We start from the raw sequence: 22,978 nt of genomic DNA, 5'->3' as shown, positions 1-22,978 counted from the left end.
TAGATCCCAAGCCAATCCTCAATTCTGTATTGTGGAATCTCAACACAATGCAACACAACACAATGCATATGCGACTTCATGGGACACAGCACGATCTGCTGCACCAGCACAGCACAGGCCCCATATAATACCCCGCACGTACCGCTATGGGACGCCAAGGCCAGTAGGTTACTCAGCGCCGACTTGGCCATGACAACGACGACCTCGCGGATGATAACGATGATCCTCTTTCCTGCCATACTGGCCAGCCGACCAACCACTGCCAGGGTCAGCCCCAGCGGCTAACTCGGCCTGCAACATCTGGTAGATGAGCCGTTCATCGCGTTTCGGGCCATGCAGCTTGAAAGCGGGGCTGGACGCAACTATTCATCCACAGACTATGAGTGGACGGTTCCATCTAGACACAGAATACTTGCAATTGTTGCTACAAATGCACCTCGCTGATCTTTTGGGCCGAACTGCTGTTCGCAAACACAACGCAGTTCTAGATGAGGGGTCGGTGTTACACGCATCAGGGGGAGCCAGTAAAATGAGCGAGTTTGCAGGAACTGAATGACGACTGCAAATTGGAAAGAAGAAAACCAGAAAAAGCGCAGCGAAGCCGGAAGATCCAGAGCAAAGACGGGTCATTACATATCGCTCAACGTAAATCGACGGTGCAAATCTCCCGGAAATCCGACTGTTAAGCAAGGCTTGGGAATGCCACAGGTACGCTACTCATTGTCAAGGCGGGCAGCGCATAAGTCCTCGACACGACAGAACAGCATCGGCCAATGTAACATGAGTCCGTTACGTGGGATTCCCCCTTGAACAAAAGACTAGTTCTAGAGGCGTCGTGCTAGGACACACAACAGGGTGGTGCTTCGAGCGGACATCCGAAAAGTCCGATGTCTGTGGTTGGTCGAAGGCGGCCATCCGTAGGTTAAGGTTGATGAAGAGCGGACAGGAACTACTATTTTCCTGCGTGCTAGTCACTTACCCAGACACCCGTCACGTTTCTTCCTGATCCTCCCTTCGTGGGCGATAAGACTCTCGGCATTTGCGCCATCAAAGCCGGCCGGCGATCGCGCTCCGCATCCCGGGGCGACCGACGGCCCCCCGGGTATGCAACTCTAATTTCTGCTTGGACCTGCCGGCTTCAAATTTCGGCGGACCCATCTGCCAGTCCGAGTCTTTGCGGGAATCCGGGAAAATGCCGGGGGGGAGTTGAAAGGTGGGATGGGAAAGCTGCTCCAGCAACACACCCCTCCGCGGCGCTTCTTCTGCGCCCCGCCCCGCTGCAACGCCGGTGCAGATACCGATACCGCTCGTGATAGGACATCGTGCTGTTTTCCGTCGAGATAGTCATCACGGGATTCGAGCACGAGCTTTCTCAGAGTTCTGCCGACGGCCATCAGCAATCGTTAGGCTTACCGGCGGTCCTCTTAAACCGCCTCACCCCCCGCGTCGAGTTTCTGCTTCGATTTCATTTAGGGACCACTACTCGTGACAAAGAGAACATGGGGAGCATTGCACCAGCCAGGAATATACGCATAGGCGTCGATGTCGGAGGTTCGTAGAATCAACTTGAGCAAATCGAAGAAAGGGCCTTGATGCAAAAACAGCGGGCAAAGTGTAGACTGACGTGTGGCTATCAGGCACCAACACCGATGCCGTGGCGCTGGACCTCTCTGCACAGCACACGGAAAGCCGGGGTGTGATTGCTCACTTCAAAACACCCACCACGCCCGACGTTACCTCCGGCATCGAGACGGCCGTCGGCACCGTCATCAAGGCAGCTGGTGTATCGCTGGACAGTATTGCCTGCGTGACCATCGGAACAACTCACTTCATCAACGCCGTAGTCGAGCAGGATGCTCGACGTTTGCGCAAGGTTGGCGTTCTTCGCCTCTCAAAGTCCTTCCTCCGCCAGATCCCGCCATTCAGCGAGTTTCCCACTGGTCTGACACGCCTGATGAAGAGCTACATCGGTTACGTCGATGGCGGTCTGCACATTGACGGAGCCGAAGAAGCGCCCATCGTCGAGGAGCAAGTGGTCCGCGAGTGCGCCGAGATCAAGAAGCACGGCTTGTCAGCGCTCGTCGTGGCCGGCATCTTCTCGCCCATTGACGAAGAATTCCAGCAGGAGAAGCGCGTTCGAGACATCATTCTACGCGAGATCCCCGGAATCGATGTCGTCTGCTCGCACGAGGTCAGCAACATCGGCTTCCTCGAGCGCGAGAATGCGGCCATTTTGAACGCTTCGATCCTCAAGTACGGCCGCCGTACTGTCAGGGGTTTCCGCGAGGCGATGAACAGGCTCAACCTCAAGTGCGGCCTGTACATTACTCAAAACGACGGAACCCTGATAGATGCGGCATCTGCGGCTCGTATGCCCATCAAAACATTTTCCTCGGGCGCTACAAACTCAATGCGAGGCGCCGCGTACCTAGCAGGAAAGTCCCTTGACGGTACTTCGGCCATTGTCGTTGACATTGGAGGCACCACCTCGGACGCTGGCGTTTTGCTGCAATCTGGTTTCCCGAGACAAGCGTCTGCGTTCGTTACTGTGGCTGGCGTTAAGGTCAACTACAGCATGCCATTCCTGCACTCGATTGGTCTTGGAGGTGGCTCGATCGTTCGAGAGGCTGCCACAGGAAAAGTAACGGTGGGCCCCGATTCAGTGGGCCACTACATTACCACAGAGGCCAAGGTTTTTGGCGGTAGCAAGCTGACAGCAACAGATGTCGCAGTCGCAGCCAAGAGAGCGGTAATTGGAGATGTCTCAAAGGTCAGCGATGTGAGCTCTGAGCTTGTCATCAGGGCCCAGGAGAGGATAAAGGCTATGCTGGAAGGAGTCATTGATCTCTGCAAGACTTCTCCGGACCCCTTGCCAGTCCTCCTTGTTGGTGGTGGTTCAGTCGTTGCCCCAGAAACTTTGAAGGGAGCGTCGAAAATCATATGCCCACCTTTCCACGACGTCGCGAAGTAAGTTGGTCCATTGGACTGCTACGAATTCGAGTGCTAACGTTGCACCAGCGCTGTGGGAGCCGCAGTTAGTAAGGTTGGTGGCGTTGTAGATCTCGTTCAGAGCACAGAGCATCAAACGCAACAAGAGGCCATCCAAAGGGCCAAAGACCTTGCCATCAAGAGAGCAACAGAGGCTGGCGCAATTCCGGAGACTGTCACCATCACCGAGATCGACTCGCTTCCTGTGTCTTATGTGGCAAACAAGCTACGGACCGTCGTCAAAGCTGTTGGCGAGCTGGATATCGCGAGGCAGCCGACACCATTGGAGGAAAAGGATGATTTCGGGGAAGAAGAAGTTGAGCAGAGCAAGGATTACGGGGAAAAGTTCGTGGAAGAAGCGTCCATCGACCCGTTCACCTACCGACCGGACGTCAAAATCAATCCAGAGACGGGCATAGCCGAGTGGAACGTTTCAGAGACAGACGTGAACTGGCTTGCGGAAGGATGCTACGTGCTGGGCTGTGCAGGAGGTGGCTCTCCAGCGGCCACCAGGATCCAACTGCGGGACCAGCTGCGGGAGGGATACACTTTCAAGATCGTGGATGCTAGTGTATTACCTGACGATGCCTGCGTCTACTGGGGCGGTCATATGGGTTCTCCGGCAGTTTCCGTTGAGCGACTGAATGCCACCGAAACGGTCGAAGCGTTCAGAGCGCTGATGGAGTACCTGAGACACGACTCCTTCGATGCCGTTATCGGTCTCGAAATTGGCGGGGCGAACGGCCTGGAGCCGCTTCTCGTGGGCAGTTCCAAATACTTCAACCGGCCAACCATCGGTGGGTAGCTTGAACAGTTTGATGGATACAATACTGACGGGTGCAGATGCGGATTTCATGGGTCGAGCTTACCCAACATACTGGCAGACGACAATCGCGGTGCACGAGCCGGGGTCTCTCATCCCCTGCGCCATCGACTCTGGTGACGGTAAGACCATCATCATGACAAGGGCATCGACGGATGAGATTGTCGACCGGGCGCTCCGTGCATCATGCGCTGAGATGGGATCTCGTGTCGGAAAGGCGGGAGCGCCGACAACTGCGAGCATTGGTAAGGATGACAGTGCCACATGGCTACATACAACTGCTAATCTCCGTCAGTGCGCCGGACGGCGGTGATCAACACGTATTCGCTTGCATGGCGCATCGGGCGGTGCATTGCGCGCAGTGAAGCCAGCAACACGCTGTCGAAGGTATGTGAATCGATCGTGCAGGAGGTGGGTGGGGAGGCGACGGCTCGCATTCTGTTCCGCGGCAAGATTGTCGCAGTGGAGCGGCGGCTGTTCAAGGGCCACTCGTACGGAGAAATCACCATCGCAAGCATGCCGGCAGATGAGGAGGACGAGGGGGCCAAGGACGCTATGCCGGCTTTGGCAACAGGCGGGACGCTGAAAATCCCATTCAAGAACGAGAACCTGTATGCGGAACACATTGCGGAATCAGGCGAGCGGCGGATGGTTTGCACGGTGCCAGACTTGATCGCGGTGCTGGACACAGGCTCAGGGCGTGCGCTGGGAGTGCCCGAGTTTAGATACGGGCTCCGGGTGACAGTGCTCGGAATCACGGCAAGCCCGCAGTGGACCGGGACCGAAATGGGGCTCAAGATTGGTGGGCCCAAGGCGTTCGGCTATGAGCTTGAGTACAAGCCGCTCGGGGTGTATGTCGAGCCGAAGAGCGTGATTGCGGAGTATGTGTGATCAGTCGATAGACAAGCAGGTAGAAACGAAGCTACTGCACAAAGCGTCAGAGTTGCTGACTCCGTCAGGTGAGCGGTGAGGAGGTGAGCGGACGATCACGCTGGGTGAGACGCGGCGGGAGGTGTTGAGGCTTTGAGCTGGACTGCCCCGCGCGTCAGCTCAGTTTCATGGTGTTTGCGGAGGGGCAGTTGGTAGCGAGGCGGGGAGGTTTGCTCCCGTTTCACGCGGCCGAGCCGAAGGAGCGGATTGCGTGCCTGCGTCCGTGAGCGCGGTGCTCGGAGCGGCTTTTATTTCTGGCTCGTTTTGCAGCGCCGCCAATGGCCGCGGCGTCTCAGAGATAGTGCGCGGCGCAGCCGGGCAATCCTCGCGTCGGCGGCGATCAAACGCGGTGCCTGGACCAATGGCAGGGCGCAGCGGCTAGGCCCCAGGCTGCGGCGGGCAGGCGCGCTCGCCGCCGTCCCCACACGCAGGGCAGCGGGTATGCAGAGGCTCGGCGCGGGCGTTTCACGCATCGCCCGCCAGCAGCGGCTCAATTGCGAGAGGCAGCGGGCGATGCGTTTCAGCCTTTTTGCGCGGCGCGGATGAAGGCGGCTGTGATTGGCCCAAATGCGCGGCCAGATTTGCGCAGGGATATGCGCGACTGCATAAGAAACGAAACGGCGTCTGAAACGCTGAAGCGAGCAGCCCCGTGTGCGCCGCGACTCGCCGCAACCGCTGCCATTAATATCCCATCGCTCCCTAGCCTCCTTCCTCTTGCTTTCCCTGTTCTGTTCAATTTCTTGCACACTGCCGCTGCTGGTTCAGCCTCTCTAAGCAAGCCCTCTATAATGTCTGAACAAGGCCTGCCGCCCGCCCAGCAGGGCACAAAGCGCACTTTATCCGGCTCCACCCGCCCCAAGCATTCCAAGGCCCCGACCGCACATCTTTCCCAGGCTCCGTCCGCCACCTCGCTTCTGCAGGAGGAGTCTCCAATCACCCCCGAGATCTTCGCCCACATCGACGCCATCAAGCACATCGATGACAAGCTGATCTTCGAGCTCCTCCGGAGCGCTCGCTTCTATGGTACGCCTAAGACACCCGTACATCTGTGCGCCACCTATTAACCGGATCGCAGCAAGCATTGGAGCTGGCTCAAGCTCATCGGCCGACTCCAGCAGGCGCAACTCCACCGTGCCCAGCCTGTGCTCCGACAACCGCTCCGACAACCGCTCCTCAATTGCCTCTTCCGCCATGTTCTCCCTTTTCAGCAAGCCCAGCCTCGGCTCTCTGAGGTCTGCTACCTCGCAGTCCAGTTCTTCTAGTCTGTCCCGGAGCAAGTCCCACATGGAACTTCGCCAGCCTTCCATCAAGTCCGACCGCTCGGCCTCCTCGGCAAGCAACTCTTCTCTCAGCAGGTCGCGGTCTGTTCGCCACGACTCGGCAACCACCATGGAGAAGCCGCTCCCTCCGGTGCCCATGAAGGATGCTCAAGGCCAGGCCGTGCCATCACAGCCAACCAAGAACTACGCCTGCACTTTCTGCGACCAGACCTTCAAGCACCGTGCTTACTGGCTCTGCCACGAGGAGGAGCTGCATGAGCAGCCCCGCCGCTGGACCTGCCCCGACTGCTACCGCAGCTTCTTCGCCGAGAAGAAGTACCGCAAGCATCACTACGAATCCCACGGCTGCTCTAGTTGCGGAATGAAGAAGGATGCCGAGCGTTCGCTGAATGCCACTGAGCGCTGTTCCATGCAGGGCGTCATCGAGGGCAGGGAGGGCAAGCCCGTGCGCAACAAGACATGTGCTGAGAAGGCCATGCTTCGCGTTCACAACAAGAAGGCTTACGGCTGCGGCTTCTGCGTGACCTTGTGCCGCAGCTGGAGCGAGCGCTGTGATCATGTCGCCCGCCACTACGAGACTGGAGTTTCCAAGAACGATTGGTGCTTCACAAATGTCGTCAAGAGCCTGCTCCTCCAGTCCGAGCTAGCCATTGCCTGGGAAAAGCTTATGACTAAAGAGCACACCATTGACAAAACCACCTGGCCGAACTTTGTCTGGGATAAGCGTGAAGCGCGCGACTTGGTGCGCTCCATGGAGCAGAACGGTATGGTGCACGACAAGGTCAAAGAGATCGCGCGCAGCGCCTACGACCACGCCCACATTGAAGAATCCAAGACAATCGAAGAAGATACGCCGTCTGTTTCAGCGGAAGTTCCACCCCCCAAGCAGGAGCCCCTTGAAGAGCAAAATCCGACACCAGCCACCCAATATCTCCTTCCCATGCCAACAGAGCAACGCCCGCACTCCACCCCCGTTCTCTCTCAGAATCCGATCCAGCATCCAATCCACCCGCACCACAGCACTTTCTCCGTTTCTTCCATGCCGGACCCGCCCGCCTACACCGGCACTCAGCGTGCCTCGAAAGAGTTTGAGCTGCTCAGCCAAGCCATCGACGAGCAGCTGGCCTCGGGTCCTTTTGTCGTCGACTTTGACTTCAACCCCCCCTGGGACCCCATGCAGATGTCGCCGCAGCAGCCCCCGCATCAGGAGGACATTGTCGCCTTCACCCACCCGGGCGCGTATTCAGCCTTTACCGCCGCGCATCCCGACAAAGGAGCGTGGCCGCTGTAAAGAGATCCCTTGGGCATGACTGATTCTGATGATGGCGGTGCTGGTTCACCTTCTCTATTTACACACCCACTTGTACATTGACGGTTTGCTTGATTCACTTGATACCCACGGTTGAAAAAAGGAAAGGAGGGACGGAGCTTGTATGATATCGAAGAGACATTGTTGGTTTTTGTATCAGTATTTGGTGGTGTGCGAATCATTAGCTTGTGTTTTGTCGGCGGAGCTGTCCAAAAGGACCAACATATTTAATGGTAATCACGAAGATTGATCTCTTACACCTTCAAAAGTGCGTTTCAGTGAAGAGGACAGACACCATGCCTTTGAAGATCGATGGCCTTGTGCTAAATATTAATAACCAGGAGACGTGAACATACTGTAGGTACCCCTTATTCCAAATCATTGCATGTTTCTACTCGCGGAGTTTTTGGGGCTTCTTTGCTTTCCATGCACTAAAACGTCAACATGGTTTACGGGAAAAACCAAACTAATAATTCACCTTCGCTGTGCCAGGTGCTTCAAGAAGACGAGATTCGTTCCTTTTCCGTATGATCAGTGAGTAAAACTTGTCTAGTGTTTGACGCAAACAGTAGAATCCCCCACCCTCCATTTCAGATTACTAAATCTCCTGCTCATACGGATACAGAATTGAGTAAAGGCCCAAGAACAAATAATGGCCTATCAACATTATGTAAGACTTGCCGGTTTGGAGAGATATAGGCTAGGTCCAATCTATTAACACTTACTACAAACATGACACAATAACAAAGCAACAAAATTGTAGGTGGCCAGAATCCCGGGCTATTTTCAAGGAGATAGCCCTCTTACTATGTAGGCTCTTCCTACCATGGACATAAGATATACATGTTGTATAAACCAATAAAATTCCAATTCGGAGTTTATGCTAGTACTCTTTTGTTCTTAGGGGCCTGCATGGCAGCGTGTGCAATGGACAATGGTAGAACTTTTGGAGTTACCTTTATACTTAAATCTTTCTAATCTAAGCTTCCTTTGTGCTGTATATTAGGTTAAGTAAAAATTTCTGCATACTATTAGAGGCATAGTGTATGATATACACTGGACACGCTTGCTCAATGGCTCGATATCAAGGAGCCAAATAGGGCCCCTTCCAAACAAGTGCTCGGTGCGGTTTCAGGCAAGCGCGCTTGCCGGAAGCCCCATGAGCAGTACGTTGCTTCCAAGTTTGGTCCTGGATTTGGCGCTTGTAAGGCTATATCTTGCTCATTTCCGCCGCTCCGCCCGTTCCTCCTCCGTCTATGACAGAGTCGTCTTCTGTCTCACTTCCACACGATGGCCGACCCTAACGATTTGTGCAATGCTTGCCTCAAGCCCTACGCTCGTCACTGTAGCTACTGCAAGGTGGTAAAGTACTGCTCTGTGGAATGTCAAAGGGCGGATTATCCTACCCACGAGCTCCTTTGCCGGGAATACGCTAATTTTGACTTCAACTCACGACCGAGTTCTGATCACAAACTTTGCATCGTATTCCCGCAAGATCAACGGACACCACAGCTTTCCTGGGTATCCTGCTCGTGGAAATCTTTTAGTGATGGTCGAAACTTCCAAAGTCCAGATACAACGCTTCCCTTCGATGGAGGCATACCAAACACAGACATTATTGAGTTCAGCAAGGCGCTCGATTGCAAATTGACGGAGAATATCTGCTTTATGCGTCGTGAAGATGCATTCACGGACGGATCCAAGCCCAATCGCTCCATGTCAGTCATTGCCGCCGCCTGTGGTGCAACGTTTTCTGACTGGCGCGGACCATTGTTGGCCGCTGGAATGACTGGACCATCGCGCGACAGATGTCGTGACATCAACCTTACCGACTTTCGCCACATCATTGACTGGCTTAAGGTCAACGTCTGCACAGATGAACGCTTTCATTACTACACCCAAGCCGGCACCCCCGTTTTAGACGGTACGCCTAATGCGAGAGCGAACGCCAGGGAGGCTCAATCATACATGACCTTGGAACAGAAGTCGAAAATTGGATTGACGGAGCCCCCCAACACAAAAGGCATCAGAATTAACTGTCTGGGCGACGCGAAAACTTTCGGTATCCCCGTGTTGGAGGAGGTTCTTCTGAACATCACCCACCCAATTTTCAATTGCGACAACGTACCAGACATTCCAGAACGCATCGGGATTCCATTGATAACGATGAAAGAACCGGGCTCTTCGGCCTGGCTCAATGCAACGGATCTGGCAAAATTTGATAACCACAGTCCTTTTGAGAACAAGGCGGCCTCTTTTTTGCACCTCAGCTGCCGCGATGACGCCCAAACCGGTCGATCCTGGGGAAAGCCGCAGTCACCCTGGCAGGAAAAAGCAGGAAGTGTGCTCCTTGTTCGCAAGGATAAGATGCCCTTGGAGAAATTGCATGTTGATATTCTCTGCCAGTGGATTGAACGTACCATGAAGTACTTCTCAGCAGCGATGGGTGAAACTCCATCACTTGACAAGGAAGAGGCGCTGCTATTCGTTTCGAAGGCATCCTTTGCAGCTTTCTGGAAGAACTTCTTGGAGCCGAAGAAGGTGAAGGGAGACGTGGAAGCGCTGAAATCTTACTCACCATACGATACAAAAGAGTTGATGAGAGTTTACCGTGGATTGCTTTACAACAAAGAGTTCTTCGGAAACTGATTTGAAAATACACATGGCTGTCCACCGGAACGAGAGATTATCTGAGGAATAATGGTCGATGACAGCTCACGGATGGGAACCCCAAAACAAGGCTCAGCAGCGAGAAGGCCTGATTGAAGTAAAGTCATCGGAGATTCGGACGGACAGAAAGCATGGTGAAATTTGCAATCCGGCTAATTGGGTATAAAGAACGTAGACCAAATAGGTATTGAATGTGGACGGCCTTTCAATAAACAGGTGATACGCCTCATGAACGTGAAAGCAAGAAACTGCTCGAGCGGCACTGCTTCATAATTTCCCTGTCTCCTTTTGCTCCCCTCTGAGCACTTGCATATGTGATCGGGTAATCGGATCAACTGTGATAATCGCAATAATATGACTTCAATGCGACACCCTGTCCTGGCCGGAATCCACTCCGCACAGAGTCATGCATCAAGGGATGGAGTCATTGCGCCTAGGGAAAGAATTCGTGGGGCCGCGCTAAAAAATAGTCCTGCTCGCCACTCAGCAAAAGCGCAGAAAATAGAACAAGACAAAGATAACGTGCTGTCAACGGACGTCGAAGTAAGGGAGGGGGGGTTCTGGTAGGAATTTTCCGGCAAATTTTCCTTTGTCTAACTCTACCGGTTTCTGTCTTTGCGAGACCGAACAGGATCTTCGAACCAACATCTCCGCTCTTGACAGTCCGCCGGTACGTAATTTCCATGCTGTTCGGACAGCCAACCATTGCGTAAAGAAAGGGTCCGGTGGTCATCACTGCCTAGTCCACTGACCGGTGTATGCAAGCATCGGATGTTTTCCATGGGCTTCGGCGACCGTAGAGCGCAGCTGAGGAATGGAGAGAGCAAGCAAAAGCAAAGACGACCAGCATAGGCCTTCTCGTTTTCAACCAAGCAGGCGGAGCCGCACCTCACCTCCTGCCAAACTCAGGTCCCGCAAACCAGAGAGACTCGTACGAGGCTTGATCGACGCCGTTGGGCATGTTCTCGGCAAAAGGTGCTGACGACCCTCAGATGCATGTCTTTATTCCGTCTCCCCAGTGAGGCGAGCAGCAGCCACCCGGAGGCAAGTGAGTGGGGTCTGGATCGGGGCTGAACTGGGCCCCCCCCTCTCAGCGAGAAGGAGCTCCTGCATAGAGGACGCCTGAGAGGTCAGCCACAAAGATAAGCCAACGGTCTTAAAGCAAAGGGGAAAAAAGCCTCGTCGGGAAGCTTGGAAGACAGGTCTCCGCTCAGACTATCACGAGAACAGGAAGGTGGAGGTGATAAGACACAGCTGATCCATTTCTTGCAGACAAGACAGGAGGGTGTGGAGGCGGGAAGCAATGCTAACGGGCTGCCTCATCACCTCGCTCCTGCATCTACCTCTCCCTGTAAAAATCAATATCGCAGACGGTGGCGAACCCCCCGCTCTCCCACCCCGCTCTACTAAGCAGTCATGAGCTAGCCGGGCCCATGTGAGATGACCTAATGTTCGATTCCATCACGCACCAGTGCAAGGAACGCCCATGCATGGAAGAAAAACGCGTGAGCACGAAGCGATCGTCACAGTTCGGTGCGACACGAATCTTGGATGGGGTAAGAGAACCCCGGTACGGGTGAAGGGCCAAGGGGAAAAAGAATAAGGAGGAACAATCGCAACAAAGCAACGCAACACCACGCGCTTCGCTGGCATGTTAGACCAAGTCTTAGCCCCAGGCTCTCCGCTCGCCGACCCGGATTCCAGGGCAGCATCCACTCCCTAACCCTGCCATTCGCAACCTCATTATTTGAATGACGCCAATCTTGTCTGCAAGCAGAGCGTCCAACCAACGCTAACGGCCCCAAAAATAGAGTGCCCGCGCACAGCCTTTGTCGCCACCTACGAGAAGGACGCCGTTGGGAGAGGCAATTCCAAAAAAAGGGGGGAGCATGTCGTGGCAGTTTGGCTTGCCGCCTCGACAGCTATATGTTAGGATAATGAGGGAATTATAGAACGCGGGTCTGGTGGAAAGAGGAGATCACCTGCTTCTGCCGCCAGCCAACCGAGTTCACGAACATGTGGGTGGCTCATAGGGGGCCGACGTGGCGGAGTGTCGGCGGTAGCAACGCTGGCAGCCAACCTGATCTCCGCGCTATACTCCGAACAGCCCTGCTCTTTATCTCGGTCTCGTATGATGCGACGGGGGATTTGGAAGCTGCAGATACCCACGCGGCTGGGAAGGAGTGGGCGCATGGCGGGTGGCCAAACTTTGTCCTGCCCCTGTTGGATCCTGCGCCCTGCTTGTGACAGATGAGTTGGTGGCTCGGAGGCAGGATGCCTCGCCGCGGGGAACAGGACGCAAGCTGCATTGTTTGGCCCTGGATTTAGAGATAGGGCAGGCAGCGAGCGGGAAGGCGGAGGGTGCAACGGGTTCGTGCTTCCCCGCGAAGTGACGAGTACCGGCACGGACCACGCGTTCGTCAAGCCAACGCCGGCGTGAACGGATCGACTAGCAGCACGGAAATCAGGTGGTGCAAGTGAAGCGTGCCCTGAGCACGCTCGAGCTTCTGCTAGCTTCGTCGACGACGCAAACCGTGGCGTTGTGCTTCCTCTCGGAAGCCGCCGCGATGGTGCTGTTTTGGGAATGAGGAGATTACGCCCTGAAGAAAGTTGACTCGCATGCAGCAAGTGGGTATACTGCAGCCATGGACATGCTGGTAGGCGCGGGGCGTGTCTGAGCGCTAGGGAAGGCTTGCCCTTTCGGTGTCGCCGTGCCTATAATAGACGCCAGCTAGGCCCAGGGATCCGCGTGAAGGCTGCTCTGTGGCAGATGGACGTTTTCAGGACCGGTGCAGACAAAGGGCCCTCGCGTCATGTGGCTTGGACCGTTTACTCGCTCGGGGCCAAGCAGCGCCGGTAGGCTAGGCGAAGAGCGTCTGGAAGACTGACCGGCGGGCGATCTGCAAGCGGACAATATGATGGCAGTCGTGCAACTCTGTTCGTCTCGCTACCAGCGAAGCGGCGTGGGGAGGCATGAGCTTCACACAATCCTTCGAGAAGGGCCATTGTTTGCCGGCTGACCACGCATTTGGAATCCAGCAGCGCGAGATCTCTGCGGCACAACAATGCACTGTTTTCTGCACCAGCTCACGAGACAGTCGAAACCGGGACGAGCACATAGCCGGCGGGAGGGCTCTCGTGCGGACCGCTGCCCTGGCGTGCAGCAGGGCGGTGGCCGGTTGACATGTGGGATTAGCTGGCGGCGTCGCACCGAGATCTTCTGTGCGAGTCCTGTTGCGACCAGATGCAGTTGGCCTCGTCCGCCCGCCCAACGGCCTGTCGGAGTAATTTGCGAGCCGGGTGTTTCAGATGGCTGGGTGGTGCCTGGCCATGTCACTGCAACGCTCTGCCCCATAAAGCAGCCGTTAGCCGCTGCTGCCTCTGCAATTCCAAATCCTCGCTTCATGCGGAGCGCGATGACATGCTTGGGCGAGGCTGGAGTCAGGCGGCCATGCAGCGCGGCGGAATGCCTGGGCCCAGTGGGAGGCTACCAACGGCCCCTTCAGCCCCAGCAGCGCTTTTATGACGTGCGGCGATCGCCCAGCGGGGTATCGGGAGCTCCGAGACAGGCAGCGCCTATCGGGAGGCGCGCTGGCGACCAAGCGCCCCGATCGAGCCATCCTTCAGAAGAATGCGTCTCTTATCTGGGCCAAGCGGCTGACACTTGTCTCTGGCCTCAGAGCCGGCCCGGACCGCTGGGACGAACGTTTTTCGAGGCCGCCCGCCATCACGTCAGCCCCCCAGAGGCACGCCCAATGGGCGGGGATCGGCCGGGTGTTCCTGTGCGATGCTGAGGTCACTAATCGGAGAATTGAGGGCGATCCAGCCCCGCCGCCGCCGCTGAGTGGTCCGATGGCCGCGCCGCCTGAAACCGCAGCAATGGGCCTTCGCTGGAAATCATGTGGCCCTGGCGCGCCGGCATCGTCTGCTCCAAGTCCTCCGCACGCTCCGTGCACGCTGCGGGCTCTGCGGATGGCTGCAGTTCGTATCGCGCGGGCTCCAGCTTCCCTGCGTCTTAACAGCAGTTAGCGTCAGCTCCACGGAAAACGCAGGCGCTGGCTGCCCGTAGCCGCGCGCCGATCCACCCGCGGGCAGAGGGTCCGCGGCAGAGGGCAGGGTCAGATGACCGGAGGGAAGGGACAGCTGAGGCCGAGAGACATGTCGGCTGCATCGAGGCAAGGAACGAGGGCGACGTCCATTTGCGGCGGGCAACGTGCGGAACCACATGCAGCGGCGACCCGGCGGGCCGGCGTGCGGTTGGCGAGGAATGAGGGCCGCGTGGCTCGGCGGCGCGCTGGTTGGCCGCCGGCGGCTGCAGGCTGCGGGCTGCGGTGCGGGTGCGGTGCGGTGCGGTGCGGTGCGCAGACAAAGGCGAGCGGGCCGCGCGCTGGCCAGGACGAGGCAGTTCGGCGTGCTCTTCACGGCGGAGGCACAGCGGGGGCAGGGCGTGCCGGCCGCTGGGGCTCACGGGCCACGCAGCTGCGCCGGAGCCACTGGCGGCAGCGCTCTACCGCCGGCTAGCGGCTCGCCTACACGCCGCGCTCATGCGTCTATCTGCACGTCACAACGACCCTCGAAGCACCTGAGCGCCTGCGTGGGTGCTATCCTGGCTCCAGGGCCGGCCGATCCAGCTGCTGCCCCGACCCATCGCATCTCACCTCGCCCACCAGCCCGTCGCGCGAGCCCTCGGCCGGCCCTGCGCCGTCAGCAGCCCGCCCCCGGAGCCCCAGGAGGTGGCGCGGAGCGTGGCCGTGGTCGAGGGCAGCGCGCGCCCGTCGCCCGCCCGCCTGCCTAGGTGCCTGCCGGGCGCCTGCCTGCTGCGAAAGCGAAAGCGCGCCGGCGCCGGCGGCTGCGGCTGCCCTGCCCCTGCCCTGCCCCGGCCACACATCTCACGCCGCTCCACGCCCCCGCGGTCGATCGATGCCCGCCAACCCTGCTCAGCCGCCCCGGAGAATTGCGCCAGCAGACCAGGCCAGATCTGGCGCAGCCCGAAGGAATTTCAAAGCCGCGCTAGGGTTGCATGCGCGCCCATTCCAGGCGGCCCGAACGGGAAAAGGCGGTGGCGCCTGCGTGTGCTGCTCTGGCTCTGCCTTTTCGCGCGCTGCTATAGGCTTTGTGACAGGTAACGGTCGCCGCCCATCTGCCCCCAGCCCGGCTGCCAGCCCGGCGTGACTCGCAGCGGGCTCCAGCGCGGCTGCCGGCCCGCAAGGACGCGCGGTGCGACTTGGGCAGGCGGGGCTTGGCTGGCACTGGCTGGTCACCGATACAGTGCTGACAATGCTCGCTGCTGTCATGCGCAGCCAATACTTTCCCTGCGCGGATCACGCTGGCCAGGATGACCTGCAGCTCCGCCGCGCCCCGTGCGCCTGCATGGGGTTATTGTTAGGATTATCGACTTGAAACATGGCCGCGCTGTGGCCTCCCGGCGAGCCAGAGGATTCGACGAGCTGCGTCGACGTTCCTGCGTCGCTGCATGGGCGAGATTTGAATTGGGCGGGCGATCAGGTGGGTCTTCGCACTCGCGGCGCAAGGAATGCAAACCTGCGTGAGCGAGAGACGCTTCCCAGAGCGCGGTGCCTTGGCCCTGGGGCAAATCAGTCCTCCCTGGCTTCGGGGACATAGATAGACCGTTTGGGGCCACATCCGCTGCTGCAGCTTGCCAATGCTACCGTGGTGGTGCTAGAGAATAGAAATGGTCTGAGCCTGGGCAATACGGTCATCTTGGGGCTGAATCTGATCCATCATCAGCGCTGCCTGGGTACATATTTTCTGCTTTTGGCCAAACGGCCGGTCCCATCCCAGCTAGCCCTACTCTGTATCCATCTCCACAGGATCTGTACTTTTCCTTCACCAAGCGTTGTAGACTCAAAATTGTCCGATCTCCCCCAGCCTGCTAGGCGCCGCCCCTGTTCGTGCACCGCCGCTGCCTCTCCTCCTCGATTCCCTCCGCTCCTCTCTTCACTCTTTGTCTGCGCTGCCCGCCGCTGCGCCGCCATCACGGGGTCGCGCCCAAGCCTCGCGGCCGAGTTGCACAAACGCCTCTGCCTCCTGGCAGCAGTATATCAACGCCGCCTCACACGCTCATCAGCGCCCACCACACGCCCTTGCCCCCTCAGGCCACCGCGCAGCTCTCCGGTGAGTAAGCAGGCCGCCCCAATGGCAGCAGGCCGCTGTACGCCGTCATCGGCGGGTCATGCAGATCACTGACCAGCACCAGACGACCAGTCGAGCCTGCCGCTTGACGCCATTCAATTTTGGCTGCAGCTCGAGAAACCCGGTACGTTGAGCCTCGAGCGGGCACAGGCTGGGCTAACGCGCAACGGGCAGATCAGATCTCACCGCTGCTGCCGTCGAGCAGGGGAGCCAGCTACCCATTCTGCAGGAGATAGACGCCGGCTCGGAAGACCCGAAAAAAGCAACGCAAAAAGCAAGCCGTCCACAGCCCTTGCCTCGCGCGCCCAAGCCGGCGCGGACTGCCGTCGAGACCTGTTTCGTGCGGATTGCCTCACCGCACTGCGCGCATTTTTCTCTCGCGCGTCTGCCGTCTTGTCTATCCGCGTAAAAGCTGACGGACGACGAAGAGAAGGCGGTTGGAGACTTTACGCCCCCGCGGATCATCCCTCCAAGGTCGCCGGCTCAAACATTCCGGATTGCGCAGCACACCCGCTCTGTTCCTGCCTAACGTGGCAACGACGTCCCCCCCCCGCGCAGCACCGCCAACGAGCTCCGACTCGACGACGCAGTCCCGCACGACTGCGCAGCAGCAGACGACGCCTTCTGAGAGGGCCACGCGACGACGCGCCTTTGGAGCAGCCAGAGCGCGCAGCCAGCGCGGGTGAAGCAGCCGGGAAGCAGGCCCTGCTCTACGCGAAACAGGGAGCTCTCGGGGCGCGCGCGCAATCTATATGTGCGCGGCAACAGTCATGAATCAAGGTCAGTCAAGCTCGCCCTCCCCGTTCCGTTCCCCGTTCTCGTACCTGGCGGCCGGGAGCGACGAGACTCGTCCGCGGCACGCCCACCCAGCGAAAGGCTGAGGCGCGGCGCGCCCGCCCTGAGCGCCATTGGTGCTATATTTATGGGCTGGGCGTGTTGGGCAGCTCGCGCGCTCTCTCAAGCTTTTGGCACCCGACTCGGCGGAGGCATGTGTAACCGCAGGCTGGCCAGCACGCTGGCGGTCACGTCGTTTTCGTCCCACGTCCCGCTCGAGGGCTGCGCGTCGGGAGCGATTGGCTGACGGACGGCATCCAGCAGTGACCATTCAACCCCTCCTGGGGTCGCAGTACTCGCCGCTGCCCTCGGACAACCAATGCATCGACGGCATTGGCTCTCATGCACATCATACCTCCTATGCAGGAGGCGGAGGAGGAGAAGGAGGGGTGCCGGACCCGCTTCCTCTTCGGCGTGACGGCGCGCTGGGCCAGTCAGCGAGCGGCTTGCAGTCGCTCCCATCAAGTACTGGCTTCCGTTACCTGCCACACTCACACGGCCGCTCCGCCACGGCACATGATGGCGGCCAGTAAGTAGCCCTCTTTCATTGGAGCCCAGCACCCCACGCACTCTGGCCCTCCCGCAGCGCCGCTTGGCCCCCAGCCCTGCCCCTACTGGCTGCCTTCGCGACCAGTTGCTGCCCGGCGCCCCAAGCCCCCCGAGCCACCATCTTCAGGCGCCCGAGCAAACACGTCGTCATGCTGCCCGCTACTCCCGTCGTACGCACCTAACCCAAGCCCTCGGGAGCCCTGTCCTCCCGGCAGCGTGGTTGTCACATTGATCACACGACAACCCTAGGCCGTGTCATCTTTTCCAGTCAAGATTGTCGAGCGCGCCGTGCCACAAGGCCCGTCACGGTTACACATCGTCAGCCTTCTCGCACTTTATCTCAGCACCCGCTATTGTTTGAGTGTAGCCTACAAGATAGCTGACGCCGAATGACTCTTGCAGATTTCAGCAGGCAGGATCTGGCATCTCCGACTCCAGCTCCGGCTCCATCTCCACCAGCCCGCGCTCCAACGCTTCGTCTATTGCCTTTTCTTCCTTTTCCCAGCCGGGGCTCTACTCGCACCAGTCGCTGTACAGCCAGCCCCAGGTCTACGGCAACCACGGCAGCTATCAGCAACCGTTCGGCGTCTCGAACATGTCGCGACGCATGTCTGGAATGTATGTTTTGAGTTTCGCTTCCGTCGTGGCGCTCTTAGCTGGCAGCCGCGCCAGGCCAGAGCGGGTGGCAGCTGCTGACAGAATCGCAGAACGGATCCATCGCAATCCGGCATGTTACCTCCGGCACGATCACCAGGGATGGGCAATCCCGTGTCACCGTCGCTCAGTGCGACCGCAAGGGACAATTATACAACTTCGACGCCGCACCTCAACCGGCACGCTCTGTCGCCCCGCAGCCACGCCGAATCCCTGAGCAGGACCTACACCTCCGTGCCCGACACCCCCCGCACCGTTCTAACTTCAGGTGGAACCCTCTCCCTCTCGCCGCCGAGCACTCTTCCTTACGGAGGTACAGGTGCAAGCATGCTCTCCTACCAGGCCCAGCACGATGCCCGCACCCAGCCCGAGTCCCCGCCTTTCTCCCCCCAGGAGAACTTCGGCGAGATCACCGCGGGCGAGGGCCAGGCCGTCACGCCGCACATCGAGTGCAAGGTTGAAAAAGGCTTCTTCTTCTCGAGCGACCGGACCTGGACCTGCTACCGTAGAAACTACTTCTCCGTCAATTGCTCGTACACGTTGAACCCGCACGTCCCCAACAGCCGTCTCTTCCTCAGCCGCGGCGGCCGCAATGGGCCAGAGCAGATCCAGGCAATGGCCGTCACCCTTTCTGCAGCCGTCGACGGCGCGGCAGGGAAATCCATCGAGCTCGTGCAGCACACCCCCAAGCGCGACAAGGGGCCGCAATTGCAGATCCAAATGGAGAAACTGCTCCCGATGCCTCCGGGCAAAGGAGCAGCTGATACTCATGGGTACCCGCTTCAGTTTACCCACAGTGCAACTGCTATGGCGCCCCCGTTCCTCCCGCTGCAACAGGACGCGGAACAGTCGTACTCGCCAGCCGGCCATTCAGCTACGAGCCATCAGCACACGTTCGAACGCATCCAGTTCAAGTCGGCTACGGCCAACAACGGCAAGCGGAGAGCGCAGCAACAATACTACCACCTGATCGTCGAGCTCTACGCAGACGTGCGACGGGCCAACGACACCCACCCTGAATGGGTCCGCGTCGCGCAGCGGGTTTCTGCTGCCGTGGTCGTGCGTGGAAGATCCCCGAGCCACTACCAACACGAGGGCCCACACAGCGCCAACTCGTCGCGTGGCGGGGGTGCGGGTAGCGGTGCTGGTGGTCCGGGACACGCGGCCTATGGCGGCGCGGGCGCACCGGGCAGCGCCGGTCGCGGCATGTCTAGCAGCCTTACCATGCTCGGCAGTTCTGCGATGGGCGGCAACGTGTATCGGGCGGGTCACTATCAGCTAGATCCCAGCCCGGTCGGAAGCCATTCCGTTAGCTCGGCGAGCTCGATGAGCGGAGGGCCGGTGGAGGGCATGGTGGGCGAGCAGACGGTCATGGAAGAAGAGGAAAGCAAGGGTATCGAGCCGTATGATGGTTACCAGTACTACCCCAGTCCGATCGCAGAGGCGGGCCTTCCGATCGGTACGAAGCAGGAGTTTGACCATGCCAAGAGAGTCAAGGTTGAGTTCAGCGAGGCATCCTTACCATCGTCATACAGCGTTGGCGGATGCGGGCGGTACCAAGGAGTCGACACGAGCCGCGGATATTACCCAGACCTGAATGCCACAGGTTATTAGCCTCGGCGATCGACCTGGCTTGAGCTCAGTCCTTTCCCTCGCTCACCCTCGAGAGCTTGACAGCCTCGAGACGTCATTAACGGCCGATCGACTGCTTCACCAACTCCTTCGCTTCGTAATGCGTTCTTTTTCTCCTTTTCGGCACCTTTCCAACATTTTAGCCTCATCCTAAACATAATTCCTGTCCACGACCCCCGATACCACTGGCTTCACCCACTTTCTCCTGCGGATATTCAGCGGGCATTTGCCGGCGTTACGGAATGAGGATGGCACCCGTGCCTCGGAAGGCAGCTGCCAACATATACCACAACTGGGATCTGATCATGAAAATATCATGGGAGTACGACAAGAAGGGACATCAGCGGCGCAAATTGGTCTGTTCTTCGAACAACGACGAGGCGACGGGATGAGACAATGGCGCTCTGACCAGCCGCCCTCGCTCGCTGCTCATCCCCTCGCTTCCGGGCTATTGCCTCTTTCCTTTCTTTTTATTTCGTTGAACTGTCTCCCGCTTCACCCTATCATCCTGTTCTCACTTTGGACCTGCTATTCACATGTGTGCCCATGTGCCTCAGATGTTACGATGTCATGACTGCATGCTATTCTTGTTTCGATTCGAATCAAATTGTTCACCTTTGACGCCTTCGAGCACCAGCCCCTCTGCCGCCTTGGTTGCTATGATTCGGGCCTTCTTTCCGCACGTGGAAAGCGCACGGCTTGCGAGCCGGAGGGCACAGGCGTACTGGGATGACCAAACAAAATTAAGACCGAGTCAAAGGTGTGGGAGTGGACGGCGAAGGTGGGACTGGATAAGACGGCGGAAGGATGCGACAGGTTCACCCGCCATGTCACGTAAAGAGGGCGCTTTTGCTTTTCCTTTTCCCCAAAACCAGATTTCAAATTTTCGGAGTCGTCTTGACGATCGGTCAGAAAAAAAAGAGCGCGCCTCGGCAAGAAGAGTGCGGCTGTATGCAGACGACGAGGCAGGCCCTCGAAGACGGCAGGAAACAAGTGCCCCGTCTTCTCGCAACTGCTACGGCGAAGCCTGTATGATTACTAGTATCTTCTTAATTCTCTCTTTCACTGATATCCACTCTTCTTGCAGCATCTGAAGCGTCGTCCAAGAGCAATCTAACCGTTAGCTTCGGGAGACCCAGTCAGCATGCCGACAGGGGATCCTGATCAAGAGCCGCATACGACCCCGCGCAGCAGGTGGCAAGCCCTGGTGTTTCCTTTTCGTCACTTCTCCTTGTGATCAGCTCATATTTGCATCAACGCCCGCGCCGGCTGCTTTCTTTTTCCTCTCAGCCTCATTGCTTTTTCCGCGCCCGCCCAAAGAAATTTCTTCCAGTGCACGAAGCAGCTACCCAACGACAGATCCTTCCCACAGCAGCAGTTTCCCCGCTCGAGCGAAGCGAAAGGAGTCGCAAGAAGAGCCGGCACAAAGCGCAGCCTGTTCTTAGTCGTTGGGCTCCCTCCCTCCCTCTCGACTGCTTTTTCGCACCCTCCCTGCACATTAGCGAGGCGGGAACGGATCTCTGCTGTCGCTCGCTTCACACACACACATCTCGATCGCAGGTCAGCTCATCATCACCCAGGGAAAAAGAGCACCGGAGCGCGCGCCGCAGCCACTAGGCGTCGGTCATTTTGCGCGCTCCCGCAAAAACCCGGCTTTGGACCAGCCCATCCTCCCGGGGCGCCCCTCTCCGTCGGGTCAACCAGCCAGAAGTAGATTCGCTCACGGCGGAAGCGCAATCTCTGGTTTTTTTTCCTTTTTTTATTCCACAAGCGCCGTAGGCGCAAGGGGGTAAGGTGATGAAAAAAAAGGAGACTTTGCAGGTCACAAGCTCTATCGCGTATGGGCCGTCATCACCAACACACACACAGGCTTTTATTGCGACACTCGCGCCCACCCACCACGATGGATGAAGTGCGCTCAAGACAAGGTTCGGCCCGCACCGCTGCTAGGCGGTAAAGCAAAAAACGCTCTCGCACCGTCCCTCCCGCCCCTTTCCGCCCTTCCGGCCGCCTTTTGCGGCGAAACTTTACTCACCGGTCGAATCGCTGGGGCTGGATTTGTTTACCGCCCTCGCCCTTGGGGCCCCAAAGCAACCGACCGAGCGACCGAGCGACCGCATACCCGTCGACCGTGCTGAGCGCACGAGTCATCGGATCTTGGAAGGCTTGATCTCTCGTCGTTCCCGACCTGCCCGTCATCGCGTATCGCAGAGAAATCTTGTCGCTTGGGGAGGAACGTGGGCGAATGGAGAAGCGTGGAGGCGCTTCCGGATAGAAGGATTCGCGCGATACGAGTCATTTGGAGGGGAAATTAGAGTTTGACGGCGGTGAGATGTTGGGGGCGGCCGAATGAGCCTCACTTTTTTTTGGCCCTGTTGGATGCGGCTGCTTCTCTGTCTTTGCGCTACCCACGGCGTGATGGGACGACGTTCAACGGGAGGAGGAGGGGGGCGCTGCTGCAGTAGCAGGGCCGGGGGATGTTGGACGGGGGGCGGTGGTTTGCGGCAGATGCCGGGCGTCTGTTTCTCTCTCTTTTCCCAAGAGACATTCCGAGGTTCTGGATGAGGCAATGAGACGAGACGAGACCTGGAGAGCCGCATCAAGAAACAGTGCTGCTGCGGTTTCGTTTCGTGTCTGTGCTGCCTGCCTGCCTGCCTGCCTGCTGCAGCCGCCGCCGCCGCTGATGCACGCGCGCGCGCACACCCGTCGAGCCACCCCTCCCTTTCTCCGCCCCGTTTCGGGCAGTCGGCGGGAACGATGCGTATGTATGGGTGCACGGGCGCGTGCGATCTAGGTCGTGCTTGATTATGCATGGTTCGAGGGAGCATGCAGCAAAGAAAGCGGCTCGAAGGCATGTGCATTGCCCTGCTAATGTATCCCTCCTTGACCGGTCAGACACATGTTACACCAGGGGACATGCAACTTTTCGACGCGCACTGGCGGCTGGCTGCAGACTGCGGGCGGACATTTTCCTCATTCTTGATGGGGGGGGGGGTAATAAGGACGTTACTCCAGGACATGACCAAGAAGGGTACCCTGTCGTCGCTTTAAACAGCCGTAGCATCCGGAAGCTTGGATGACGCGGACGACCGCCGGGCTTAGGTCCCATAACTAGTAGCTGTGAGCGATATGGCAGCGTAAAGCTTGAGAAAGGCG

General features: G+C 58.2%; 4 protein-coding genes across 4 annotated transcripts; all 4 read left to right on the top strand.

Annotated features, from left to right (window-relative positions):
* Nucleotides 1-1,499: 1,499 nt before the first annotated feature.
* On the top strand, nt 1,500-4,702 carry LTHEOB_3260 (Hydantoinase oxoprolinase; the record flags this gene model as incomplete). The annotated part of the gene is made up of 5 exons (XM_035512164.1): nt 1,500-1,551; nt 1,638-2,967; nt 3,019-3,785; nt 3,832-4,056; nt 4,107-4,702. The coding sequence occupies 5 exons, from the start codon at nt 1,500-1,502 to the stop codon at nt 4,700-4,702; spliced, it is 2,970 nt and encodes a 989-aa protein (XP_035363153.1).
* An 827-nt stretch (nt 4,703-5,529) lies between these two features.
* Nucleotides 5,530-7,312, top strand: LTHEOB_3259 (Zinc finger c2h2-type protein; the record flags this gene model as incomplete). The annotated part of the gene is made up of 2 exons (XM_035512162.1): nt 5,530-5,764; nt 5,817-7,312. 2 exons carry the CDS (start codon nt 5,530-5,532, stop codon nt 7,310-7,312), a joined length of 1,731 nt encoding a protein of 576 aa, XP_035363152.1.
* A 1,803-nt stretch (nt 7,313-9,115) lies between these two features.
* Nucleotides 9,116-9,979, top strand: LTHEOB_3258 (Zinc finger mynd-type protein; the record flags this gene model as incomplete). The annotated part of the gene is made up of 1 exon (XM_035512161.1): nt 9,116-9,979. The coding sequence occupies one exon, from the start codon at nt 9,116-9,118 to the stop codon at nt 9,977-9,979; it is 864 nt and encodes a 287-aa protein (XP_035363151.1).
* Nucleotides 9,980-17,141: 7,162 nt separating this feature from the next.
* On the top strand, nt 17,142-19,804 carry LTHEOB_3257 (NDT80 like DNA-binding family protein; the record flags this gene model as incomplete). Its single annotated transcript, XM_035512160.1, has 4 exons — nt 17,142-17,145; nt 17,249-17,516; nt 17,939-18,154; nt 18,244-19,804. 4 exons carry the CDS (start codon nt 17,142-17,144, stop codon nt 19,802-19,804), a joined length of 2,049 nt encoding a protein of 682 aa, XP_035363150.1.
* Between the last annotated feature and the right edge of the window lie 3,174 nt (nt 19,805-22,978).

This window comes from Lasiodiplodia theobromae (assembly GCF_012971845.1).
Source record: "Lasiodiplodia theobromae strain AM2As chromosome Unknown scaffold_8, whole genome shotgun sequence".
NCBI lineage: Eukaryota > Fungi > Ascomycota > Dothideomycetes > Botryosphaeriales > Botryosphaeriaceae > Lasiodiplodia > Lasiodiplodia theobromae.
This window is presented reverse-complemented; position numbering and strand designations above follow the sequence as displayed.